The sequence below is a fragment of the Hypomesus nipponensis genome, chromosome 23 (genome assembly GCF_054491055.1).
Source record: "Hypomesus nipponensis isolate SF chromosome 23, ASM5449105v1, whole genome shotgun sequence".
In the NCBI taxonomy this organism is placed as follows: Eukaryota; Metazoa; Chordata; class Actinopteri; order Osmeriformes; family Osmeridae; genus Hypomesus; species Hypomesus nipponensis.
This window is the reverse complement of record NC_140383.1, coordinates 6,565,692-6,592,567: the sequence shown is the minus strand read 5'-3', so window position 1 is coordinate 6,592,567 and position 26,876 is coordinate 6,565,692. Positions and strand designations below refer to the sequence as shown.

General features: G+C 50.7%; 1 protein-coding gene across 5 annotated transcripts in view; it reads right to left on the bottom strand.

Moving 5' to 3' along the window:
- Positions 1-26,876, bottom strand: part of nrp2b (neuropilin 2b) — a 60,448-nt gene that overhangs the window by 14,820 nt on the left and 18,752 nt on the right. For all 5 annotated transcript variants that reach the window (XM_084688566.1, XM_084688567.1, XM_084688568.1 and 2 more), the window contains exons 4-11: positions 24,301-24,528; positions 22,468-22,623; positions 22,211-22,380; positions 19,670-19,825; positions 10,151-10,295; positions 8,378-8,553; positions 8,099-8,272; positions 7,376-7,520 (exon numbers count right to left, since the gene is read on the bottom strand). In XM_084688566.1, coding sequence (XP_084544692.1) covers positions 7,376-7,520; positions 8,099-8,272; positions 8,378-8,553; positions 10,151-10,295; positions 19,670-19,825; positions 22,211-22,380; positions 22,468-22,623; positions 24,301-24,528 — 1,350 coding nt within the window. The remainder of the gene's footprint in view (positions 1-7,375; positions 7,521-8,098; positions 8,273-8,377; positions 8,554-10,150; positions 10,296-19,669; positions 19,826-22,210; positions 22,381-22,467; positions 22,624-24,300; positions 24,529-26,876) is intronic.

The window sequence follows — 26,876 nt, the reverse complement described above, 5'->3', positions numbered from 1 at the left end:
TTGTGAGGCTTGCGTGGCACGAGGATCACCCACAATCCCTCACCACATCACTCTCTCCTCCACTCCCTCTCTGCTCCCCACATCTCTCTTCTCCCCTCGGCCGCTCTCTCCCTCCCTCTCCCTCTCTCTCCCGGCCTCTCCCAGGGTAACTCTAGCTTGTGTTGTTTCTGTTTCTCTAACCGCCAGCCTCATCACTCAGACCTCCTCCAGCCTCGAAACCTCTAAACCTGAAACCCGTGTTGTTTCGCAGCCCTGCTGCTGCTGCAGAACTCTACTTGTTTCCATGAGTCACAGGGTCTGTGGTCTGTGTGTTTGCGAGTGTGTGTGTACTGAGGAGAGATGTGTTTACAGAGGCAGGGTGAGAGGACAGAAGAGGCATATGGGATGCTTACGTAACCTCCCAGATACAGGCTATGATACCACTGTTATGATTAAGACCCTTGGCATTCCAAAATAGAGAGCTCTCTCTCATACATACACAAGCAGACGGAGATACTGTCGGGTTGCAATGAGAGTGTGAGGCGTGCGCTAAATGAGTTGTGATTGTCAGCCTTTGGCTTCATTAGTGCCATTACTCTTACACAGCTTAATAGGCCAATGTTAATCACACACACACACACACACGCGTGCACGTGCAGGCACGCACAATCACACCCCCACACACACCCTCCAGGTCTGCTTCATTAGAATGAGAGAAGAGCACCTAAATCCCGTGATGAAAGAGGAGGCCCCAGCTGGTCTGGATCCTGACATTCAAATCTACTAATCTGGTGCCCTTTACTTGAGCAATTAACCCCCCAGCCAGCCAACCAGCCAGCCAGTTAGTCCTGGGAAGACAGGGGTAGCTAGGCAGGTAGAAATACATCACACACACCCTTCCCTCTTGCAGACACCTAAACCTCCAGCACTGCTCCACAGGGTGTGTCTCTCTCTCTGCCTCTCTCTCTCTCTCTCTCTCTCTCTCTCTCTCACACACACACACACACACACACGCACACACACACACACACACACACACACACACACACACACACACGCACACACTTACACACACGCACACACACACTCTTCCCCTCAACAGACTATTTCTGTCTGTCTCTTCATTTCTTTGGACATGTATTTGCTACTTCTTGCACCATCTCTCCCTTTATTTCCCCCTCTCTACCTCTTTCTGTCTCCATCCCCCTTACTGTCCTAATTAGCAGGGATAGACATCTGACTCCCCCCTCCCCAACTTGTACAGGTCCCATCCACTAGTTAAAGGTCAGGCTCTGTCACCGCGGTTACGTGACCTTTAGGCGACACAGCGTCCTGTCAGGCGTGACAGGGCCGGGACAGGAGAGGGGATCGTCACCTTCACAGAGCTTTCACTCTCTACACACACACACACACATATGCAAATATGCACACATAAAAAGAGTGGGGATGGACAGTGACACTACGACACAATCAGGTACTGTTATCGGGATTGGGTTAGAGTCAGTGTACAGTCTGCTATGAAGGGTTAGTGTTTAGGGCATAGTGTGCTATGTAGGTAAGACTGTTTGTTGTTGAACCCTAAGTCTGTTTGGTACTGTATATACCACATGATTGAGTGAACTGACAGGTTACATAGTGTGTGTTAACTAGCCCTCGCGGGCCGGAGGAATGGCTGTATAATGTCTATGGGTTTGGCCATCCAATTAAAACTACAGCAATCCTTCAGTCCTCTCCCGCTCCCATGCACACAACACACACACACACCTACACACAAACTGGTCACCAGCTACAGCTGCCTCTAAAACCACTGACACAGCACAATGTGCGGAAACAGGAAAACTGTTCAATTATGGAGAAAGCTTTGGTATAAATCTTCCTCTGACAGCCAAGCTAACGATTGGCAGAAGCAGCTGGGGGGAGAGAAGGATGCTGGGAAAATGAGTTCTTTACAGCAGAAAACTCTCCGGTCAGAGTGTTCGGGCTAAGTGTCCAGGAGAGAGGAAAGCCTCACCATAATGGTGTTCACTGAGTCTGTACCAATAACCCAGACATACAGCACTCTGCTGCTGCTCTACTACCAGTGGGGGAGGGGTGGGGGGGTGGTGGGAGAGAGATCACTTTCATTTTGTCAGACTTAAATCGCTTCCAGGATTTCAGAACAATGAGGTTTTCTGAACAATCTGCAGTAAGCCAATTATAGCTTTAGATTTTGATTAATTTTAGGCAAGGGATGTAAGAGCTCTTAATGTGTATTTGAATAATTCTCTTTGACAAAATGAGCTACTTTAATAGCACTGCTGGCTAACACACAAACACACACACACACACACACACACACACACACAGAATGAAGGAGAGTGAGGCAGTAATCCTCCCAGTCTGTTTGTTAGACCATTGATAACAGCTCTACCCTCCAGCTCCAAGGAGAGGCAGAGGATCTGTTTAATACTAATGACACACACACACCAAGTGGCACACATTCATTAAAAGAGCACTACTGCTATAGAAGCTGTTTCAGCGCGAGGTGGTTTCAAGTTTGATGTGATGCACAGATGATTCCTCCAAAAAACCTATAGATGTGATAAGCCCCCAGGCTGCCTGTCAGGAAGGCCCAGTGACAACATAAGCCTTCAGAGAGAACTACAGCTGTCCATCAGCTTGTAAAGGGATTCCACCCTCCACCTCCTCAGTAATGGACACATGGAGAGCTTAGACAGAATTTAAAAGCCTCCAACACATTCAGAGAAGGAGGGATGGAGAGAGATAGATAGAGAGAGGGAAAGAGAGAGAGAAAGAGGAAGCGTGACTGATGTAGAACAGGGAGGAAAAGTGAAGGGCTCAAGCCAAATATTTAGACAGGGAGGATGCAGTGGTGGAGCCCTGGGCTGGAGAGGAGAGCAGTGGTGTGGTGAGTGAACCTGCGCCCAGCACTAAGCACTTCCATGTGTGACACTTCAAACAACCAGATGAGAGTACAGGGAGGAGATGAGCAAGGGCACTCTCTGTACACGGCACACAGATAGAGAGAGAGACAGAGAGAGCAGGGGGGGTTGGAGAGAGCTATATTTTCAGTTGCGTAGCTGAAGACCCTGGCCAGACTTGGGCTGTAACATCCATCCCCACCTTCTCCTCCTTACAGCTGGAAATGTGCCACTTCCTGTCTCTAATGGCTTCCTCAGCACGCTGTTCCCGGGTGCGGGGGTGAGGGTGGAGCAGGGGTGGGAGTGGGGGGGGTGGCAGGAGCTTTTGGCAGAGACTGGAGTGATTGCGCTCGACCCTCTCTCTCTCCCTCGTTCTCTCTCCCACTCTCGGCTCCAAGGCAGTCAGCCATTTTCCATTCCCTCTCAGGGGTGGAGTGTTGGGGAAGGGATGGAGGGGATTGGGGGTTCGTATCTTGGGGCCTATCCCACCAATCCCCTGTCAGGATCTGGAGGCAGGCCACCTTCCTCACATGTGAAAGCGATCAGTGTGATGATAGCAGCGGGGCCTGCCTTGGCAACCTGCCACGGAGAGCTCCGGAACATCAGAACACCTGAACATTCTAGAACTGGAGCCCTGGGACTCCTCCCCAAGGAGCAGGGGTCAGGCTGCTGAGGCCTGCTTGGGTCATTCTCTTCAGTCTAAGCAGGGAGTTAAGCACTCGCTGGCTGGCTGATTCGGACTGGCTAGCTGACTGACTGACTTACATATTGACTGACAGACTGACTGACTGGCTATCTGACTGACTTACACACTGACTGGCTGGCTAGATGACTGACTAACATACTGACTGACTGACATACTGACTGGCTGGCTAGCTGACTGACTTACATATTGACTGACAGACTGACTGGCTGGCTGGCTAGCTGACTGACTGGCTGGCTAGCTGACTGACTTACATATTGACTGACAGACTGGCTATCTAACTGACTTACATACTGACTGACTGGCTATCTGACTGACTTACATACTGACTGGCTGGCTAGCTGACTGACTTACATATTGACTGACAGACTGACTGGCTGGCTGGCTAGCTGACTGACTGACTGGCTGGCTAGCTGACTGACTTACATATTGACTGACAGACTGGCTATCTGACTGACTTACATACTGACTGACTGGCTATCTGACTGACTTACATACTGACTGGCTGGCTAGCTGACGGACTGACTTACATACTGACTGACTCATATACTGACTGGCTGGCTAGCTGACTGACTGACTGACTTACATACTGACTGACTGACTGACTGACGGACTGGCTGGCTAGCTAGCTGACTGACTTACATATTGACTGACAGACTGGCTATCTGACTGACTTACATACTGACTGACTGGCTAGCTGACTGACTGACTTACATACTGACTGACTGGTTGGCAAGCTGACTGACTGACTGACTTACATACTGACTGACTGGCTAGCTGACTGACTTACATACTGACTGACTGGTTGGCAAGCTGACTGACTGACTTACTTATTGACTGACAGACTGGCTGGCTGGCATTCTACTGCTTTGGGCACTGCTACAAGCTAACTGAGTGATAGCGCATCTAGTCTATATGGAGATGAGAAACAGAATGCTATCCCAGACTCCTCTAGCAGCACTAAACAATGAGCTGGAGCCAGAACATGCCAGCTAGGTGCTGCGTGTGAGGGAACGCAGACAACAACAGATGGCTCAGCTAGGTCGGGAAAGGAGTTGGCACTTCTAATGCTTGGGTTGATGGTTCAAGTGTCTCACGGGCCTGCCACACTGACTAAGTTATGGCATAGCGTTTTCCCACAGCTACAGCAGTGTCTGAAGATAGTTTGATCTCACAGTGACTCTCTCCTCATAAGGCCCTGTGGCTTCTCCTCCCTGTAGAGGTCACTGTCCAACCCTGTGTCAACACCCACACACACGTGAGCACACAGCCAGGCACACGGCACACACACACACACACACACCAGCAGTCCTCAAATCAACAATGAATAATGGAAACGCTGCAGTGATTGGAGTACCCGAGGTCGGACCGGGTGCCTTTCACGCTCCGCCTTGCACGGCTGAGGAGCGCAAGATGTCTCATTTTATTTATTCATCAATTCATTATTTCTCTGTCTCTCTCGCTCTCTCTCTCTCCGTCCTCTCTCTCTCTCTCCTCTCTCTCCGCCCTCTCTCTCTCTCTCTCCTCCCTCTCTTCCTGTGGGGAGCAGAGACAGGCAGTGCTGAGGACCCAGAGCCTCTTCAGAGACCACGGAGGAGCCAACCTGAGGAGAGAGATCCCCTCTCACTCCTCTCTATCGCTCGGTGTTTGCATTACTAGGAGAAGTCCGGCACACTTCAAGGAGCGTGTGTGTGTGTGTGTGCGTGTGAGTGTGTGTGTGTGTTGGAGGTAAACAGGCCTGTTCAGTGGACTGAAGCTGATGCACTCCTCTTAATATTTAATCTCCCCTACTATTCCCCAGCCAACATAACGGAAAATAACAACAAGAAAGCCAAATAAAGTCCTGCTACTGTGGACAAAGTGGCCGGAGACACACAGCGTCATCACCTCTCGTTCACCATCGGCACAACCTCACTGACAGGGTTAGGAGGAATGGCTTCAATCTTGACTAGATTCAAAACAACCTCTTCGGCTTTAGGGTTTAATAGACCCGAGTAGAATAAAGTCGAGTTGTGCTTTAGTTGTGCACCACATGTTATGCAAGCTTCATCAATCAGGCGTGGAGCAAAGGGGCAGATGGTCTGTTTTCACCATGTGCGTGTAAGTGGGAGACTACATTGTTATGGTTAATGCACAGATTAAGCCCAGACCCCCTTCCGGCTGTGGGTTAGGGGGCCGTGTGTGTGTGTGTGTGTGTGTGTAAGAGAGAGACTTGCTCCTGGTTAAGAGGCAGAAGATTGAGCCCCCTGCCTCTGGAACATCTGGTGCCCAGACCTCCAGCCCTCCACACCCCGGCCTGGTCCAGACCAATGCAGCGCTGCTCTATGGCACACTGGGCCAGCACGACTCCCTGTGGAGACCCTCAAATCCCTCTCCTCACTTTCTCCCATCCATTCTTCTCTCGCTTTTCGTGCATGTCTTCCCACACCCTCTCCCAGCCTTTATCACTTTCCTGCTGCGTCCATCACTTTGACTATAATCTATCCCTCCAAAGCCCTCAATTACTCTCTCTCTTTCCCCTTTCTCTCTCTCCCTGAGTTAGACTTATTCTCTCCCTCTCTCCTCCTCTCCTTCTCCCCCCTGTTCTCTGTACCTCCAGAACAACACAGGGCTGTGAGGCCAGATGGTCAGTCCAGTACCGCAGTACCAGAGCAGCCAGACAGGACCTGCCCCAGCATGGTTCCTTGACCCATCTGAAAGCCCAGCACCACCGTTTTTTGGGCCGACACAAGTCATAACCCAGGTGGATCAACTCACCTTACAGTTTATCACAGGCTAACTCCTTTCCCCTTGTCCCCATCACAGTCTGCCTGTGGCCCAGATCTGACACATCTGGGCTAGACCCCCCCTCAGGGCACCAGCTGCCCTACAGGCAGGTAGCTTTATATAGCTAGGACTTGGACCACAACCTCCTCCACAGACACACACAAGACGCGCACATACACAGAGTGATGCTGACAGCCCGTCACTGACGGCCACCAGCCTCTTCCTGCCAGGGAGGCAGGACTGGGTCCAGGGGGACCAGGTTTGTGTCATATCCTGTCCCTGTCTTCACCTGCCTCGTGCCACTTTCACTTGCTGGAGGCCCAGTGCTGATGTCACATGCAGTCAACATAAAGAGGATACGAGAGGATAGAAGGGGAGAGGAGAGGAGGGAGAAGAGAAAAGGAGAGGAGACGAGGAAAGGAGAGAGGAGAGTATCTTCCCTAGCTTTGGTTTTGGAACTTATGGAACCTTACATTATGTAAACTAAGAGATAAAGGAACAAAACTGTGTGCATGCGTGTGCTGTGTCCCAATCCTGGTCTCGACCCAGACAGCTTAATCTATAGTCTGCTGATCCCAGACATGTAAACCCTATAGTGACGCTGCTTCTGATCCGCACACATGTTGTCTTGTGTCACGATAATGACATGCTCAGACTGGACAGTATGCGGTTGGGAATGTGTGATGCCGTGTTTACTGTGTGTGTGTGTGTGTTCGTGTGTGTGTGTGTGTGTGTTCGTGTGTAAGGGTTATTATCTCTTCATGTACCGAATTCCTCTGTAAGAATAAACAGAACTTCATAGAGAAATGCTCCGACAAAGTACTGTTGAAAGCAGCCAATAGCAAGAGCACACTGATTTATAGTGTGTTAGTTTCCACAGTGTGAGAAAGCTTGTGCTTATGTGTGTGCTGGTGTGTGTGTACACACAGGCCTGTTTTTATGTGTGTCTGTGTGTGTGTTCTGTGTCAGTGCGCCCGGGCACGTGCACGTGAGGAGGAGTTCTAACCTGGCAGGTCGCACCCCAGCACCTCCATCCTCATGCCGATCCCAGCCGGGGACCACCTCTCTGGGTAGACCCGCACAAACTGGGCCACAAGCTCCTCGAACCGCCGCACCTCGGGCGTGTCGTAGTGAATGTTTCCCTCGAAAATCTGAACAGGAGAGAGAGAGAGAGAGAGAGAGAGAGAGAGGGAGAGAGAGAGAGAGGGAGAGAGACAGTGAGAAGACGGAGCTCTCCAGGCAGCAGGGAGAGGGGGCCCGGAGTGACTGGCTGCTGCAGCAGGCTGATGCCCGGAGTGGTCTCCGGGCAGAGGCATTTTTAATCAACGCCAGTGTAAAAGATGAAATTGAAATGTTATCACGTCTGAGACTCTAATGGAATTCCATTCTTTCAGTGCTACGGAGGAGGGAGACAGGGAGAGAGAGGGAGAGAGAAACGGAATGAGAAAGAGAGAAAGAGAGAGAGAGAGGGAGGGAGGCTTGTCTTTGGATCTGAGACTGACTCACTGAGAACAACTGCTGCTATTAATACCCTGCAGCTGAAACCATCCTCTATGACTGACAGACACACAGGGCTGGGTGTGTGAATGTGTGTGTGTGTGTTTATCTGTAACTGTCCAACCAGAGTACGAGTATATCCACAGCGTGCACACAGCAAAACAGTATGAGAACATGTGGGCACGCGTGCATGCCTCAGAGTACAGTACGGGCGAGTGAGTCCATGCTGTACCTTGGCATGGCCAGTCTTGACGTCCTGGATGAAGGTCCAGTCCTTGCCTGTCAGGCTGTGGGCCAGCTTGTACTTCCTGACGAAGGCCCTGTTCTCAGCGCTGGTACTGCCCTCCACGCTGCGCGCCCCCTGGGTGATGATGCCACTCACCGTCCTGGGCACAGCCAGGTCCACCTGCAACACACCACGCCGTCACCCTTCCTGCCACACTGTCACGTCCTGCTCGGTGTAGCATGTGGTCCCACTGAGGGAGCTGGTGGGGGGGGAGGGGGGCCCTACCTGCAGCCACTCCTCCCCAGCCAGGGGCTGCGTGGGGCTGGGGAACCAGCCTGACCTGCTGGCCACCAGCCGCGCCGCGCCCATGGAGCCATGGATGTCCCTCATGGAGGAGGCAGAGATCTGGGAGTCGGGAAGAAGTCCCGACATCATGCCCTGGAGCTCCGAACAAGGGGCATCTGGAGGGGGGGGGGGGGAATTGGAGATGGTTGGGGGAGGCAGAAGGGAGAGGGAGAAGGGGACACACACACACACAAAAATGTGGTTGGGGGGTGGGAGGGGGAGTGGCAGAGAGAAGGAGACGTGAGTGAGGGAGATTGACATTGACATTTCAAGGCTAGCCAGATGAATGTTTCATGGTGTTATGTCACTCGCGGAGGCATGAGGAGTAAATAATGAATCAACAAAACAAGTGTTTGGTAGCACCGCCACACTGACTACATAGGAACCTGGTCAGATATGACAAAGAATCATGTCAACATCGTTTGTGGTGTTCTCTGTACATTACTGTAGGTGAGGGTTAGGGTTAGAGGGAGTTATTTTGGACCAGGCAATATTACAATGGCAATGGTTTTTACACAGATATATAGTATTAGGAGATGGACATGGAGGTTTCTGGAGAAGAGCCCTCCACAAACGGACAAAGTACACTGAACACATCCACACACTCTGAAATCCAGTTAAAACCCGCACATAAACTCTGAAGTGCAGTTAAAGTATACACGCACACACACACACACACACACTCTGAAGTACGGCCCACACACACTCCCACTGTGTTGGCCCTGCTAGTCAAGGATGAGAGCCAGAGGAAGCAGCATGGAGTCATCCCTCACTCACACACGGTGTGGACATGAAAAGGTGCTAAAAATAAGGGGATGCTGGTGATAGAAGCCTACGCTGGAAAGAAAAGGTATGGAGGAGGGGGAAAGCAAAAGGACAGAGAACTGGAAAAGAGGGAAGAAGAGATGCATTATGGGATGGAGAGATGGAGGGTTCTAAACTGAGATCGGAGGAGAGGAGGGCAGCTCTAAATGCCAGTTGGATCCCTAACACAGGATCAGAAAAGACATTCCAAGTTGGATTTTAAGTTAGTGACGTGCCAGAGAGTGGTTGCCTTATATCTCGGGCCATCTTGAACCCTTGCCAGAATCTCCTTGTGATTGTTTGCGTTTGAGTGAAAAAGAGAGAAAGAGAACGAGAGGGACGGAAAGGCCGAGAAACAAACATAAATAAGCACACACACAAACGGACACACCAAGGGCCAATCCGTGCCTCCCAGTGGGCATAATACAGGGTATTATGTTATGAGTGATGTTGGTCCCATGGCCCACTGAGTGCTGGCTAGCCCTGGGCTAATATAGACACCAGGATCATGTTTATGTGTCATTTGTGTCAGCGCTGAAATAGCTCCCCTAGCTAAAAGCCCATCAGGGCCCTGAGTGTGGCCCTGGGAGGCAGTGAATAGGCTCCTAATACAATAATGATGGAGGAGATGGCGGCAGTGATAACATCAGAAGCCAAACACAATGATGGGCTGCCTCGTCACCACGGGGACGGAAATAGAACAATCTCATTAGGTGTGTGAATAGCTCTGGGGATGGTATGGAGGGAGGAGGGGGAGAGAGGTAATGGGTGGACGGAGGGAGGAGAGGGAGAGCAGGTGATGGATGGTGGAGAGAGACAGGGGCAGTGGTCCGTCTATGTCATAGAGGTCACGCAGTGCGGAGCCTTCAGCCCACAGTGTTAGCCTGCTGAGCTAAAGCTAACTCTCACCAGTGATCTGGCAGCCGTAGAGCTCGAAGCGCAGGGCGATGCCGTTCTTCCAGGTCTGGGGACGGATGCGTACAAAGCGGGCGAGGACAGGCTGGGGGATCCGGTTCAGAACCACCTCTGTCGGGTCGGTGTTGGCGTGGAACACCTGGAGAGAAACCGGAGGAGAGGATAGGTCAGTCACACACAGAACCACTTTAATAAAAATACAAAAAAATAGTCATTTAGCAGACACTTTTTTCCAGTGCGATTTACAGTAAGTACAGGGACATTCCCTCCAAGGCAAGTAGGGTGAAGTGCCTTGCCCAAGGACACGTCATTTGGCACAGTCAGGAATCGAACCGGCAACCTTCTGATTACTAGCACGATTCCCTAACCTCTCAGCTATCTGACTCCCACTTCAACACAAATAGACGTCATCGAATGGACATGAACGACCTTGTGTGTTTGAATGTATGTGTGTGCATGTAAGAGTGTTTGTATGTGAATATGTGTGTATGTACGTGTGTGTGTGTGTATAGGGAACAGAAAGTGTTCCTTACATACAACCTTGTTTCAGTGGCTTCCGTCATGTGACCTGTATCCTTCACTCAGGACGTTTACACAATACAACCAGTGTGTGTGTGTGTGTGTGTGTGTGTGTTTGGCTTTGTGAGGAGAAGAGATGACAAGCTCTGATTGCAAATCTTCATCTTGTCTGTCCTGAACTCCCTTTGTCCAGCTTCAAGTCTCAGCGCATGCTTGTGTGTGTGTGTGTGTGTGGAGAGTAAGGGGAGCAGGGGAAGGAGGCGCGGGGACAGCTCTGGTCCAGTGCACACAGCGAAAGAGCAGGCTGTAAGGAGGTGACCTACCCTGGGATCCTATAACACTACAAGCAGCTGGTCAAGTCTGGGCTGGGTCAATATTGCCCTACCTATGTGTGTGTGCGTATGTTAGCATGTGTATGTGCGTGTGTGTGTGTGTGTTTGGCTGACTGTCTTTCCATGGTAAAACTCCAATAAGGAAATGAGAACGTTTATTAAGCCAACATGGTTTTGTTCTTTGACTACAACCTCCCTTTTAATGGAACATTCCACAGCCAGAATAGACAACTAAAGCTGCATTCAGAACATAATTAGACGCTGCTTAAATCCCTCAGCCTCCGTCATTACCTACTATGGTCTCAGATAAAGACAGACAACCACTACGAGGGGCGGTTCATTCCCAATAGCTGGTGACAGGATTCTAAACAGAGGGATGTGGAGAGATGGAGAGGAGGAGGGATTGGCACCTGACGACACCATAGTGGAGACAGCTGTAATGAGTTAATGACCCACTGTGTGGAGAAAGGGCATTCTCTCAGTCTGCACGCTTGACTGACACACACACACACGTTTTACTGATGAAGCAAATACCGGATGGATCTGTCCACAGAGGAAGCAGCAAAAGTCTTCTGGTGGTGATGTGTGTGTGTGTGTGTAGGGGGGGAGGGGATGTGTGTGTGTAGGGGGGGAGGTGATGTGTGTGTGTAGGGGGGGAGGGGATGTGTGTGTGTAGGGGGGGAGGGGATGTGTGTGTGTAGGGGGAGGGGATGTGTGTGTGAAGGGGGGGGGTGTAATACATCACCCACTGTGTGTGTGGGAGAATCCTCCTTCTCACGTCCCCCTGACATAACCTCCAACACGCCGGTAGTGGTAGGAAAACACATGCTGTCACTCCCCCTCCACACACACACACACACACACACACACACACACACACACACTGACTGCGGGGCCCCTGTGTACTGACATCCCTATTGGGCTCTCAGGGAGACACAGCTGGCTGGAGATACAGTCACAGTGACATTCATGCTGTCTCTTGTGCCCTCCTCTCTTCCTCTCTTTCTCTCCCCGACACACAAAGTACACGTGCCAAATTTGCTTGCATCTCTTCCATACTACCTTCCCCCCCTCTCTCTAAGCTTTGTGTGACCCACGACAGCCCAAGTCCTTCACCAGTAATAGGGGTGAAGGGGTTTCCCGCCCATGGGAGCAGGGGCTGCGTGTCATCGGAGAATTGAACACACGCCCCTCTGGTCACAGAGCAATGTCAAGCCCTCTCAAGTCTCAGCACAGGAACATGAAGCGAGAAGAAGTCAAAATGACCAGAAATGGCTAAAGGCCAAAAAGTCTTAATGGGATAGTGGAGTGTAATTATTGAGCGTGGCTCTAGGGGGGCTGTTGAAATGAATGTGGGGACTGGGGGGAGGGGGAAGTGATTTCCCCCGACACCCACTCCAACACAGGGAGCCCAGCTTAGTGACACGCTGGAACCAGCCACAGTGAGTCACTCAACATCAAGGAGTCCCCATTGAGACCCACTGTGGCATAGGCCTTGTTGTCTGAGTACAGTGGTGTGGATCCACCCACACATACTACTGTTTAGCATGCAGGCATGCACGCACGCACACCCATAAACACACACACACACACACACACACACACCTGCTGCCTCCTCCACAGGTGCAGTGAAGGACAGCGCCCCAACACACGGGACTGGTGGGAGACACGACGGCTGCTGACAGTCCTGCCACTGCTACACGCCCACTCTCTCTCTCTCTCTCTCTCTCTCTCTCTCTCTCTCTCTCTTTCTCTCTCTCTCTCTCTCTCTCTCTCTCTCTCTATCTCTTTTCTGTCAACCCTCCTCTCTATTCTCTTCTCTCTCCTCTCTGTCTCTTTCTATTCTCTCAACTTTCTATTCTCTCAACTCTGTACTCTTATCTCTCTCCTCTCTCTCTCTCTCTGACTGTCTATTCTCTTATCTCTCTTTCATCTCTCCATTCTTTCATCTCTCTCTCTCTCTGACTGTGTCTTTTCTCTGATCGTTCCTCTCTCCCTCTCTCTCCATCCCTCTCTCTCTCTCTATCTCTCTCCCTCTCTCCCTTTCTCCCTCTCTCTCTCCATCCCTCTCTATCTCTCTCTCTCGCTCTCTCTCTCTCTCTCTCTCTCTCTCTCTCTCTCTCTCTCTCTCTCTCTCTCCATTCTCTCAACTCTGGTCTCTCCTCTCATTTCTGCACTTTTCTCTCATCCCCTCTTATCCGTCAATACTCTCTCCCTCTCTCCTGTTCTTATCTTTAAATCCTCACCTGCTCATGAAGTCTAATCTCTTTTATTGTTTGCAGCATTTCTGCTTGTCCTACATAAGATTCACACCTAGAAATAGAGTTACAAGAGATCCATCTTGGCATTCACATGTTTCTGGAATGGGTCTTATTGAGCTATAGCAGGTGGTGTCGTCAGTCTCAAAGGAACCCATCCAATCTGGCGACAGACAGCAGCACCTGCTAGTGTCCCACCTGTGAGAGGGGTGGTGGTGGGGGGAGGTGTGGGTCAGGTGTCAGGTGTGTTAAGTGATGAAGTAACACTAGACCTGAGCCTATCATGGTGCCACCCACCTCCCACCACAAACACACACCTGTGCATCCCAAAGCAGCCACACACCAGTGCCCGAAACACACACACACAGGAGTATTATATATATATATATATATATCCCTCCCTTTCAGCTGACTACAATATAACAGAGCAGAGGAAAGTGAATTTGAGGGAAGGTTCCTGCTTTAGGGTGTGTGAGGAGAGGACAGGGGTACAAGCTGCTGATCCAGGTGTGAACGTCCTCCTCTCTCTGAGCCGGTCTGCAAGGCCCAGACACACCTGCAGAGAAGCTGTGATGGATACAAGGCTGCGGAATGATCTGGAGAAGGCCTCAGGATGTGATCACAGGACACGCACACACACACACACACACACGTACACTCACTCACTGCCATACTCACACAGGTCTGTCTCAGAAGATTGTTTCAAAAAAGCATGCTGGTCATAACTGCCATAATTTAGCTAAGATAGCCAGGGAGGAGAAGAATGGGGGAAGAGAAGGGGAGAGGGCAAACACAGGCTGGACCAGAGGCACAAAACTGTCATATGCTTAAAATCTTTGAGGCTTTTTCTCAGAGATATTCTCCTTTGTGTTTGTGTGTCTGAGTCAGCACTTCTTTTAACCTGAGCCTCTCCTTTTGGCCAGAAAGCTGAGTCGACGGAGAGAGGCTGGCAGACGGATGCTTCTGGAAGGCATCTCACATTTAACATTACCATTATAAGCTATAAGCTAAGATACACTGACAGGGTTTGGGATGCCGAAGATCATCCAGTTCTTCACTCAAGTGTTGGGGTAAGATGCCCCTAAACACTATCCCTGGATCAGTTTAATGTTTCCTCAGGGACTTCAGATGTGGGCTCTGGGGGTGGCAAGCTGACCTGGATCTGTACCGGAGAGCAACCTGAACTAGGAGACTGTCCAGAAACCTTATCCTCTCTCTGCCTTCAACACCCTCCCAGGACCAATCAAGATAATGGAGACTACTGTCTACTAGACAGACACACACACACACACAGGCAGGTGCAGGGGGAAATGAAGAGGGAAATAGGATTAAGTGGAGTTAGACTGGGAGTCAACAGAGCAGTTAGTTTTAATCCTGGTCAGGTTGGGTTAAAGGGAGGTCTGTCTACTGCTGTATACTCAGGTGCTGGTAAGGTCATACTGCGTACTAGTATGTGTGTGTGTGTGTGTGTGGATTCCATTTGGAGGGCTTCTCGTGTGCCTGCAGGGTAGTGTCAGTCAGTACAATGCGTGGGGCTGCATGGACGAACTGAATTATTGAAGTGTCCGTTTTGTGGCTGGTGCTGTGCAAGTCTGAACGTGTGCAACTATGATTGTGTGTGTATGGGCTAATGAAATAATAAAGACCCTCCATCTTCCATTCTGTCACGGAGGGACAGCAGACCTCCCCACCTGGCTGGGATTTGAGCAGCGCACACGACTCTGTATACCGACAACAGCAACCAGGAGCTGACAGTGGATGAGCTCGGGGACACATGAAGATAGCTAGTTCCTCATTATACCTTTCTCACCCTCCCTTATTTTCAGTACATCTGTCCCTTCCTCTCTTTCTCACTCTCTTTCTCACTCCTTCTTCAGTGTGTGTGTCCACTCTCCTTCTCTCGCCCTCCTCCTTTGGACTCTGAAGGCACAGCAGGAAGACGCGGTCAGCTCAGCGCTCTGCTACTCTCATCATTCCACACTTGTGTTCCTCCCTCTGTCCCTTTGCACCCATCCTCTCTCCCTCCACCTTCACCCTGCTCCTTCCCTCAGTGCTCCACCCTTCTCCCTCGCTCCTCCACCCTTCTCCAGATGAAGATGTTGACAGCAGGTTCCAGCTGGCTGGAGTCCATTGCTTTCCCAGTGGGAGGGCGTGTGCGTGTGTGTGTGTGTGTGTGAGAGAGTGTGAGTGAGAGAGCACTTCACTTTGCTGTATCTTGTTGAGGGGCAGAGGCCAGGCCTACAGCAAGTCTAGGGTTATTTGACGATGTTGCTGAGCTGAAGCTTCTGTCTAATCTGGCAGCACCCTGGGTAGACCTGTGACCTGGAGGCCCTGAAAGCCTGGGGGGGCGGGTGATGCATGGGCCTGGGGTGTCAGGGGCCTGGGGTGTCAGGGGCCTGGGGTGTCAGTCTTGGGGGTTGGTTGGAAAGATAAGAGCTGACAGCCAGGAATAGAATGGTGTTACCCTGGACTGATCTGGGATCAGTGTATTTGCTTACCCAGTGATGTTCAAGGCAGGATGAATGGTGGGGGTAAACTGATCCCAGAGCTGGTCTTAGGGGCTGCGTCACCACAAGGAGCCAGAGGGGCCCCTCGTGGTGCTGTGGCTGACAGAGATGGATGGCAGGGGGCCAGAGTGAGGTCAGAGGGAAGCTGAGAGGATGGGCCAGGTTGCTGTCTGCCCCGCTCCCAGAAAAACTCTGTCACCAGCATGTGACTACTTTCCAAGTGAGGACATGTGTGTGTGGGCGCACATGTGTTTGTGTGTGTTCTGTGAATAAGGTTAATTGTTACTTGCGTGTGGAAGTGAGGGAGAGAGATGGCATGTGATGGCGATTCAAAGCAACGCTTCAGTGGGTCTGATAACAGCATTCCTCTGATGTCTGCTGCTCGGATGGGAGGCTTTTATAAACCAGTTGGGATAAATGGTCAGAGATATCAATGAACATATCATGCTGAACACCGCAGATTTGTGGGGCTCTTTGATGTCTACTGTCTTTACATGGATTAGCAAATACAACAACACACACACACACACACACACATACATACTACAGAGTTGAACTGGACCACAGACACACTGTGGATTACAGTGTCCAGACTATGGACAGCTGTGATGTTGTACTGTACATACGTGCCCCAGACAGGATTAATGAAATAGATAGACGTCTAAGAATGGAATATTCATTTTGGACTACAGCACTAGGGCTTTTCAGATAAATATTTTAAGTACCATAATATACCTCATACTGTGATATTGGTCTTAATAATGTATGCACATTGCAAGAATATTTCTGTTCTGTTTTGTTATAATAAATAATGTTATGTCTGTCTATTATATACTGTTTGTCTGTTTACAGCTTAGCAGGCTGAAGTTGTCTGCTCAGAATAGGTCACCAAATTGAACATGGAGGAAATGGAAGTGAAAGCGGTAGAGAGAAAATAGACAGGCATAATGTTTTACATCAGGAACCTGTTCTACATCTTGAATGCTGCTTTCTCTAACAGGTTTTGTCATCTGATCAGTTCACCACTCAAGCAATCTTTTCCAGAACTTTCCATATCCTGTGAGCAGTGAGTGAGTGAGTGTGTATGTGTGTTTTCCCCCCCAATAGTTTTACAGTAAACCTAACATACATTCCATATGTTCCATGTGGCTTGTAACAGGACTTTAATGGCATTATTAAATAGCTTTCAGATCTAACAAATCAGTGTAATGTTGTGTGACAATGGCCGTGTCCCCGAGCTGTCCTGCAGATGTCAGAGGAGACGAGGAACAGACGCGCTCACGGCACTAACGCCTGCTGGCCTGGAAATCACACTGAGGGCCACGTACAGCAGGTCTCACACAATATGTGTGTGTGTGCGTGTGAATACAGTATGTGTGTGAGCATTTGCACATGTGTGAAGGTGTGTGTACTCTATGTTTGTGTATTTATGTGTGTGTGTATGTGCATTTGTGTGTGCGCGCATGCAAAAGTGTGTGTGTGTTCTCAGTGTCTGGTAGGCTGTCACTCTGTTGTTCTTCCCTCCAATGTGTCCACTGAGGGCTATAAGCACCAAACCTCTCTACATTTTGTTACAGAATAACATTTGTAAAAACAGCATAAATTGACCTGTCTTGGTTCTGATGGCTTTCTCAGATGTACGATGCCCTTGGGAGGGAATGAGAGAGAGAGAGAGAGAGAGAGAGAGAGAGAGAGAGAGAGAGAGAGAGAGAGAGAGAGAGAGAGAGAGAGAGAGAGAGAGAGAGAGAGAGAGGAGGAGAAAGAGAGAGAGAAGCATACAGAGGAGGGCGGAATGGAGTGATTGAGGGAGAAGGGGGGTAAAGTGAAAGAATGAAGATATCCAGACCACGGCAGAGAGCAGTTGTGGTATATTGATGTAAGGCTTCACCCAGTTCATCAGAAAACAACTGAGGGATAGTCCCTGTAGCTTACCACTAGACGTCCACCCCCCCCCCCCCTCACTTCTCTTGACCTGAGAAGATTGGATACACTAAAACTCGAATAGTTTGGATCGATGGAACAAAGTAGAATCTACGTCTTGTCCATTGAAAGCATCTATAGGAATACTCTCCTGATGGCTTCCATCTCCTGCACCAATCCTATCTTCTCACATCTCAACCAGTAAATAGACGGCAGCTCCTCAACATCCGAGTGATTAGGAAAGTGAGGTTCCTGTGTCTACAGGCAGTGTGAGTGGCCTGGTAGGTCATCCAGAAGGCCCAGAGTGGCATGGCCTGTGATGCTGACAGACTGTCTGTGCTACCGGAGCCGAGAAGGGACATTAGGCACCACGGCGCTGACACTGTCATTTCAACAGCGGAGAGCTGACGACAACATTCCGGTCCCCAGCTGCTGCCCTTGACCCTGTCTCCCCACTCAGTCTCAGGAAACTGTCTCTCCATGACGGGGACAGATGGGGCCAACAGGAAGCAGCGCTGCACCGCTAGGCAGCCAGGCTCCAGATACATGTTAGAAAGACAGCTATCTCACCACACCTCTTCTACAGTATATCTTCCTAAACAACCAGTCAACCAGCCTGCAAACCATATGCCAGTCTGCCAGCTCACTCTAAAACCAGCCAGCTGGCTAACAAGCCAATCAACCAGATAACCATTTTAGCTAACCAGCCAGAATTGAGCCCAACCTTGATAAATTGTAGTCGGAGCAGACGTGAATGTGATGGAGTGCCAGTGGGCTGATGGAGACACAGGTCTCAGAGCTGTGCAGGCTTGTACACAGCTTTACTGGAGGATTAGGGACAGACTGACACAGCAGGGGGCTGCCCTAAAGACCACCCGCCTGGGTGTGTGTCTGTGTGTGCGTGCGTGTGTGTCTGTCTGTGTGTGCGTGTGCCTGTCTGTGTGTTGTCCCAATTTTCCCAGTCGCTGATTTTTTTTTCCCCTCCTAAATCAACCGCCACCCCTTCCTAAGAACACATTTCTTTCCTGAGAATTCTGCCTTAGTAATGAACTGTAAACAGGATTTCCAGGGTTGGGAAATATCAGGGCAGATTAAAGGGTAATGACACCATCTACCCCACACCGAGTTCCTTACTGTCCTGTCAACCTATAGATCTACTTCCTGACTCTGTTCCCAAGCTACCCAGTCTCTATTTCCTCTACAGCCTTCCCCGCACGCCCCCCCCCCCCCCCCTTCACCTGTGGTTTCTCCATCTACCCCAGGCCCAACCCGAGACTTATGGGAACTGTAGTCCAGAGGATAGCCTGTGGTTAGCCTGAGTCTGAGCTGAATTTGAGGCTCTGACACAAGGAAGGAAGTGGAGTATATGTGACTGTCCCTAAGGTCTGTGTGTGCATGTGCGTGTCCTGCGATAGAGTTTTAAGACCCTAGACAGTTTAAGACCACAGAACAAACACACCTAACCACTAAGAGGTGTAGAAATCCAATTAATGTGACCATGATGTTTAAAACGGCTTAGCATTCCTGTACCTCTGCTCTCCTCCGGAGAGAGGCACTAACAGCTCTATTAGCACTCTTCTCTCCTAGGGCCGTCCCTGATATACTACCTCACCCAGCTGTGTGTGTGCGCATGTGTGTGCGTATGTGTGTGTGCGTGTGACAGTGACAGCTCCCACCCAAGGATGATAAATAGCAGGAGAGATAAGAACCCACAAAGAACTTCTTTGTTCTAGTCTGGCAGGTAACCTTGCCTCTGACCCATTCCCATGGGACCCTTGAAGGGTGTGTGTGTGTGTGTGTGTGTGTGTGAGTGAGTGTATCTGCAGTTGTGCATGTGTGGCGTTGTCCATATATATATTGATGCTGACCCTATGTTTTTTGACATGGGTGTTTCAAGAGTATGCAAGGTATGTCCTTGCCCTCCACCTCACAGTCTGTGTGTGTGTGTTAGTGTGTGTGTGTGTCCTTGCTGCCTACCTTGTGGTTCTTTCCATGACGGTAGATCATCCAGTCCTCCCCATTGGTGCTGACCTCCAGCTTGAAGGTGGTGACAAAGTACGTCTTATCCGTCTCCTTGGAGACCGCCCCCTGGGTGGCTATGCCCGTCAAAACCTTCAGGACCTGCAGGTCCACCTGAGAGAGAGAGAGAGAGAGAGAGAGAGAGAGGGGGGGGGACATTCTGGTAAGATAATGCAGGTCTCTAGTTCTCACCTTCCTCAGGTCTGAGGGCCGTTTCTCTCCCTCTCTACCTACAGATCGATAGTAATGACCCCGCGCTCATTCTAATTTCCTCTCACACAATACCTATAATCACCTTCCTATTCCGTCTCCATCGCTCTGCCGTGCGCTACGTGGCCGGAATGCTAGCTGGCTAGGTGGACAGGAGGAGGCATTGCGTCCTGTAGTAAGGGCTATGGTCCTTGGACCTCTGCCCACACTAACACACACACAGCCGTGGGATCATAAGCACCCTGAGAGGTGTAAAATGCTGAGTTGGTTATCTGTCATAAACACAGCTTATTTGTATTCCGCCACTACACACTCATGTAAACACGCACCTGTGCAGACACACACACACACACTGACATACACAAAACAAAACAAGCACACACACTCACACACACACACACACACACACACTGACATACACAAAACAAAACAAGCACACGCACACACACACACACTGACATACACAAAACACACACACACACACACACTGACACACACACACACACAGCTACAGTAAGAGTGTGAGCTTAGGGCCATGGAGGAACACACCTCGACAACAAATCAATGCGCAGCCCAGAGGACTGCTGCTGCTGCTAACTATCTATTCCCTGGGAAGGCCCCTCATCAATCACCTGGCTGTTAGAGCAGCGGCCTCACTCGCATCATCAACCCGTGACACACACACACACACACAGCCGAGTCCAGCAGCTGCAGAACAGAGCTGAACAGAACACGAAGGATCTGAACCATGACCGCCAGAGACAGCAGTGTGGAGTGTTCTAGAACAGAGAGCATTCAGAAGGTTCCGGAATGTCTCTGTAGTCTGAAGGTGAATCATGATGAAAAACAATGAAGCTAGAGCCCATTCTGGTCTTACACCAAACTATCCGTCAAAGAAAGAGCCACGCATGTTAATCTCCAAATCCGCACAAAGCATATATGTCATATCAGGGTGTCACTGTGGAGTGTCAGATGATGCTTTGGTCCTACATTTGGTGTGTCAAACCTATGAATGTCAACAACAAAAGCAATGTTCACAGGACCCACTCATCTTCTTAGTACTTATATGTACCAAATGAGCCATACAACGTGTCTTCCCTATCAGCTTGGCTGTTTCTACTTGATGTTCCGCCTGATTTTGCTCTCCTCTCCTGGATAAGGATACATGCTGACAGTGCTATAACAGGTGACAACAAGCAGCAACACTGGACCTCCAGGTCGACACAGCCAGCAGAAACCATGTAGCGACTGTATACCACACACGCGGCTCTCAATGCACTGCATCAGCACACACATGCCTCCCACACACACACACACACACACGCACACAGAGTCATGCGTCGCCCGTTAGGAGACCCAGGTCTAGGATATGCATGCTGCAGAGGCACGCTGGCATTCATGACAGCTGTTTGTCAAGATAGGCTGTCCCTGCCTCGGCCACACACACACTCTGCGGACGTGTGCGAGCGCGGGCATGTGCATGCCTCGGTGTGTGGTTTTTCTACTCGTGTACGTGTGCGTGTGTGTGCGTGAGCAGGTGTGCGTGGGCTTGTGCGTGTGTGTGCGCGTACCTGTTTATGTACGTGTACTGTAAGTATGTCTGCATGCGTGTGTGTATGTGCGTAGGCGCTTGTGTGTATGTGCGTACGCGCTTGTGTGTGTGTGTGCGTACGTACGTGTGTGTGTGTATGCAGTACGGGAGGGGCCCCTCTCTGCTAGGTGTTAACACAGGGGAGCAGCTGAGACACAGGCAGGAACGCGGACACACGTGGCCTTGGCCCTGGGCCCCTCTGGAGACAGGAGGCCGGCTCAGCACCGCTAAAGGTAACGCTGGCAGACGAGGTGCCCTGAACCAGCCCGTCCTGGCCCGCGGCAGAGAGACTGGCACAGGGCCTGGAGCTGGGCACTTCCTGCCTCCCTCAGCAGCATGGCTGGGGGAATTTAGAGTCCAGTCCAGGCTGGAGGGTTTTCGTGGTTATGGAGGTCGACCCATAACTCATGGGGACAGGCCCATAACTCTGCACATGCCAGCATCTGGTTGGCTTCTAAACTTCTTCCTGGCATCGTGGTTTACACACCGCTACAGGTGTGGGACTCCATCATCCAGTCAGCAGAATTCAGCTGCAGTGGTATGGAGCTCCAGTATCTTATACTGACAGGCGTGTGGTCACTGTGATGGTGATCACTCTCAGACTGTAAGTCCTGAATCTCTACACTGTCCCTCTGCACATTTTCTCACTCTCTCACACTCTGTGTGTGTGTGTGTGTGTGTGTGGGGGGGGGGCTTACCTGGATGTACTCCTTGTTGCTGTCGTCGGTGGGGGTCCAGGCGTTGTCGTGGTAGTTGAGGCGCGCTTGCCGTGGCAACCAGCGGTTGTCGTAGAAGGAGGACGAGGCGGAGATCTGGTCGTCTGAGATCTTCCCCTTCTCCATCCCAAACGCATTACTGCAGTGGAACGCTGGGGAGGGAGGGGAGAGGGCATGTTCAGACAAACACAGACACACACACACACACATTCTTGGTGGATGTAAGGACTTGCACTCACTGTCAGTGACCTCCTTGTGTGTCATGTTGTATCTGGCGGAGAAGCCGTCCTTGGCCACAGCCATGTCCGTGTGGAAGGACAGAGACAGGATCCCTGTAGACGACTGGATCTCCGGAGGGATCTTGGTGCCACAGTATCGGCCAATCAAAGGGCCCACTGCCGGGGCACAAAACACAAAAACAGATCTCTAATAACAGAAATACATATGAAGTGAAATGGCCCTGTGTGTGCTAAATGTAAACCTATATTCCTAACTCCCCAGTACGTTATTGGACAACATCGGAAGTCTGCACATTAGTTAGTCAATATAATGAATTTAGCATTTTGTACAGTAGGGCCTAGTGAACACTAACTCAAGCACAAGACAGCTTGGTTTATTGATGGGTGCGGTCTAAATCCAGGTTGGTCTCGGTCTAAGTCCTGGTCCCAGTGGGGCAATACAGCCATGTCCAAGCCCCATCTCTGCACGTCATCTCACACAAAGCGCCACAGGGCTTTGGGTAGGTTCTCTCCACCCTCCCCCCCTCCTCTCGTCCAGTCACCCCCCCAGTCATCCATCTCACTATCCATTTCTCCTCCCACCCACCGTTTTCCTCTCTTTATCCCCAAAATCAATCGCTTATCCTTTCCATTCCCTCGCCCCATCCCTCCATCCTTCCCTCCTCTGTCCCTGGATTAGACACACTTTTGCAGTATTCCCAGTTTGCCCGTGTTCCCAGTAACAAGGCAACATCCGCCCCCCCACCCCCCTCGGTAATACCAGGACTTGTGTGTGTCAACACAACAGATTAGTATGATTTACACTCTCACGGCTGGAGGGGGAGGGGGGCAGTGGGCGGAGGGGGAGGAAGGGGTAGAAGGGGTGATCTCTGTCTTTGGTTGAGATATATTCATCTTACAGCCCCAAGCTCTCTCCTCCTCCTCCTCCTCCTCCTCCTCTCTCCCTGGGCTGGGATGTGGCAGTGGAGGAAGGAAATAACTCATAATCGATCAGAAGTATAGATTTTCTTCTCTTTTTGGAGTGGGTGGATATTTGAAATAGGGCTCTTGAGCAAATAGGAATAATAACTCTTTTTTGATAGGACAGAGAGGAGAGAGGAGAGGAGAAGGGAGAGGGCCGGAGGAGAGGGGAGAGGGGAGAGGAGAGGAGAAAGGAGAAGGCAGGAGGAGAAGGGAGAGGAGAATTCTCCAGTTGAGTTTTTCTTCTTTCAGCTGCTTGTGACCACAGGCAACTGCATCCTGATCATGTATTCCCCTGGTCACTTATCTCCTCCACTAGAGTACTGTATTGTGATTACATTTCAAGAATTATTCTCTCTTTAATTTTCATCTTGTCAACCTTTCAAACCCAAAGCCCTTGGCCTCCATGGCTGCAGACTGAGCTCTTTGAAGAGGTGTATCATGGGAAATGCAGATACTTATCTGACCCCCTCTGTTTGAAGGAGGGAAGGGGGGGGCAGCAGGAGTGTGCGGGGGGGGGGGGAGGGTGCGAGGGAGAGAACCTGGGTATTTGACTGTGCTCCTTCCAGACAGGGACTCTTTCTCAGTGCTGTATTATTCACGCCCTACTTTAAACCCTGGTGATAAAAGTTAACATGGCTGGTGTGCTGGTTTCCTCCTCCCTCATCCTCCACCTCCTCTCTTCCTCTTCCCCAAGCCACCCCTATAGCAAAGTATGTTTGGCCCGGTGCTGTCGATAGCAGGCCTTGGGCTATGCAGCTCTCCTCTCATCTCACGCTACAATTAAAATAGCTATAGGACGAGAACCTCAGAGCTGAGGCTACGACTAGGGTTGGGGCTGGGGACTAGGGACTAGGGCTGGTGCAGACTTACCTTGAGGCAAGCCATCCCACACTTCCAGCCAATCATATTTGCACTCTCCCTCTCCTCCAGGCAGGGGGTCGTTCTCCAGGTCGAAGGTCAGGAAGGTGAGGGTGACGTCCATGCTGGGGGGCACGATGATGATGAAGGAGCACTCCAGGTTGTGGGGGTACTTGTCAGGGAAGCCGGGGGACTCGATGATGCCCGAGGGAATGGTGAAGTTACGGGAGCAGTCGGACCCTAGGACAGAGAGGAGAGAGAGCGGGCCAGAGAGAGAGAGAGAGTTAAGGCCAGGAGAGACTGGGACACTGAATGACAAATCTTGTTAAACATACACCAACCAACATAACCTGCGATCCAATTCCATAACCTGACCTGGCCATACACCGGTACACCGTGTCTGCAGTCAGATGACCATGTGCTGTAGAGAGAGACGCCACAGTGCGTGTGTGTATCTTATTATCGCCTGACAACTATCAAGATATCTCCTCTCTCCTGTCCACTCCCCCCCTCTGCCCCTCCCTCACTTTTCCCTGTCTCTCATCTAGCCCCTCTTCCGTCCCTAAATCAATAGCCAGCGTGGGGGGGGGGACCGAGAATCAGATGAAAGTGGGAGGCTTAAGCCCCCTGCTGACAGCCCATGTGTCACCGTCCAGCTCAGCAGCGTGTGTGTGTGTGTGTGAGGGTGTGCGTCACAGCACACACGGCACAGAACGTAGCAAACACCATCCAGCCATTCCCCATCTAGTGGAGGATGGAGGAACAAAGCCTGTTGTTGGAGCCTTCTAACGGGCGCCGCCTCCTCCCTCAGTGGCTCCCTTTCATATTTCATATTTCACGCGCGTGTCCCTGTCTGCACAGCAGCTTCTCTACAAAAGGCACATGAAGCTGCTGAAAACGGGCCTTGTTTTGCATAACGAAGAGCCGTGATGAGTCGGAAAACAAACGCGCCCAGCAGAGGAAGCCATGGGGGCTTGTCTCTGGTGTAGCGTGACATCTCCCATATGGAGATACTGTACAGCTCATTCAGGTGGTTTGGGGCTGTTGCAAACACACACACACACACGCACACACATTCTCACAAATGTGGCAGTGCTGTTAACTAGCTAACACATACAGAACACTGTGTCATGGGCAAGAAGCCCTGGCACCATGAATAGCTTCATTCCAGTACACTAGAATATACTCTCTGGTGGGAACTCTTTCATCTCTGCGTCCCAAAGTCTGGTGCTTGCTTGTACTGCTGCTAAGGAAATGAAGAAAACACCTCTGAAATGTGTGTGGGTTGTTCGCGTGTGTGTATTTGTGCGTGCAAGGGTTGTGGCCTTGTTGGCACTCACCCACTCGCTCGATTCTGTGCTTGGTTGTGTGTGAGAGGAAAAGTGTGAGTGTGTGTACGTGTGTGTGTGTGTATGTGTATGTACTGCAGCAAGGGTCCCAGCTGGTCAGGGGGTATTAATAGTGAAGGTATTACAGTTATTTAAGAGTTAAGAGCTGCAGATTACTGTCTGTTTGTTCTTTGATCCCATGATATTCTGTTCCCCCCTTCCTGCTAGACCACCCTCCCCTCATCCTGTCAACAGTCTCTCTCTCTCCCCCTTTCTCTTTCTCTCTCTATATACACTGTGTATACAGTGTGTGTGTGTGTGTGTGCATGTATGTATGTAGGTGTGTGCGTGTGCGTGTGTGGTGTGTGTGTCGTCTGACCGAGATGGGTCTGACCCTTGCAAGACAAGCTGAGGCTTGTCTGTATGAAGTTTCATTGGACCACTCCCCAGAGCCCATTACACACGCACACACACACACACTCACAAACTCGCGCACAGTCTGTCACCCACTACATCAGAGGGACACCAGGGGAGAGATGCCAGTCTAATATGCCAGCCTATATGAGAGAGAGAGAGAGAGAGAGAGAGAGAGAGAGAGAGAGAGAGAGAGAGAGAGAGAGAGCAAGAGAGAGAGCAAGAGAGAGAGTAAGAGAGAGAGTAAGCCCCTTGTACACAGCCCGTTCCGAGGCGTGAATGTTGCACCTTGATGCCGCCTCTCACTTCTGTATAACATGGAACACGGTGGTCAATGCTGAACCGGCATTAAGCCGGCAGAGGAGGAAGGAGCCGCGTCGACATCTGTGTAAAAGGTAGAGCTGGGCGGAACAACACACACGGCGATGTCACGCCTTGGATTTCCACAACGCCAGCATGCTATCTAAAATAACACACGGGGCAGCATTATAATCGCCTTGGTTTGCTTCAGTGTCAACAAACAAAGCCACCGTAAAGAGGGTTCATCTTAACAGCAATATTGTGGGATCTCTGAGTGAAAATGCCTTGAGAGAGGAGCGTGACAGGAGAGACAGGGAGAGAGCAATAAACAGACAGAGAAAGAGAGAAACAGATAAGAGAGAGAGAGAGAGGGAGAGAGAGAGCGTAGCGTGAGAGGACAGAAGCTTGTCTCGCCCGTGTGGCCCAGGTTGCTGATAGGCTGCAGTTGTGATCATCTCTCCTCTCTAGGTCAGACATGACATCAGACTGTGTGTGTCACTATGCACATCAGATCCACACATGAGGGCAGGATATGTTATAATCCTT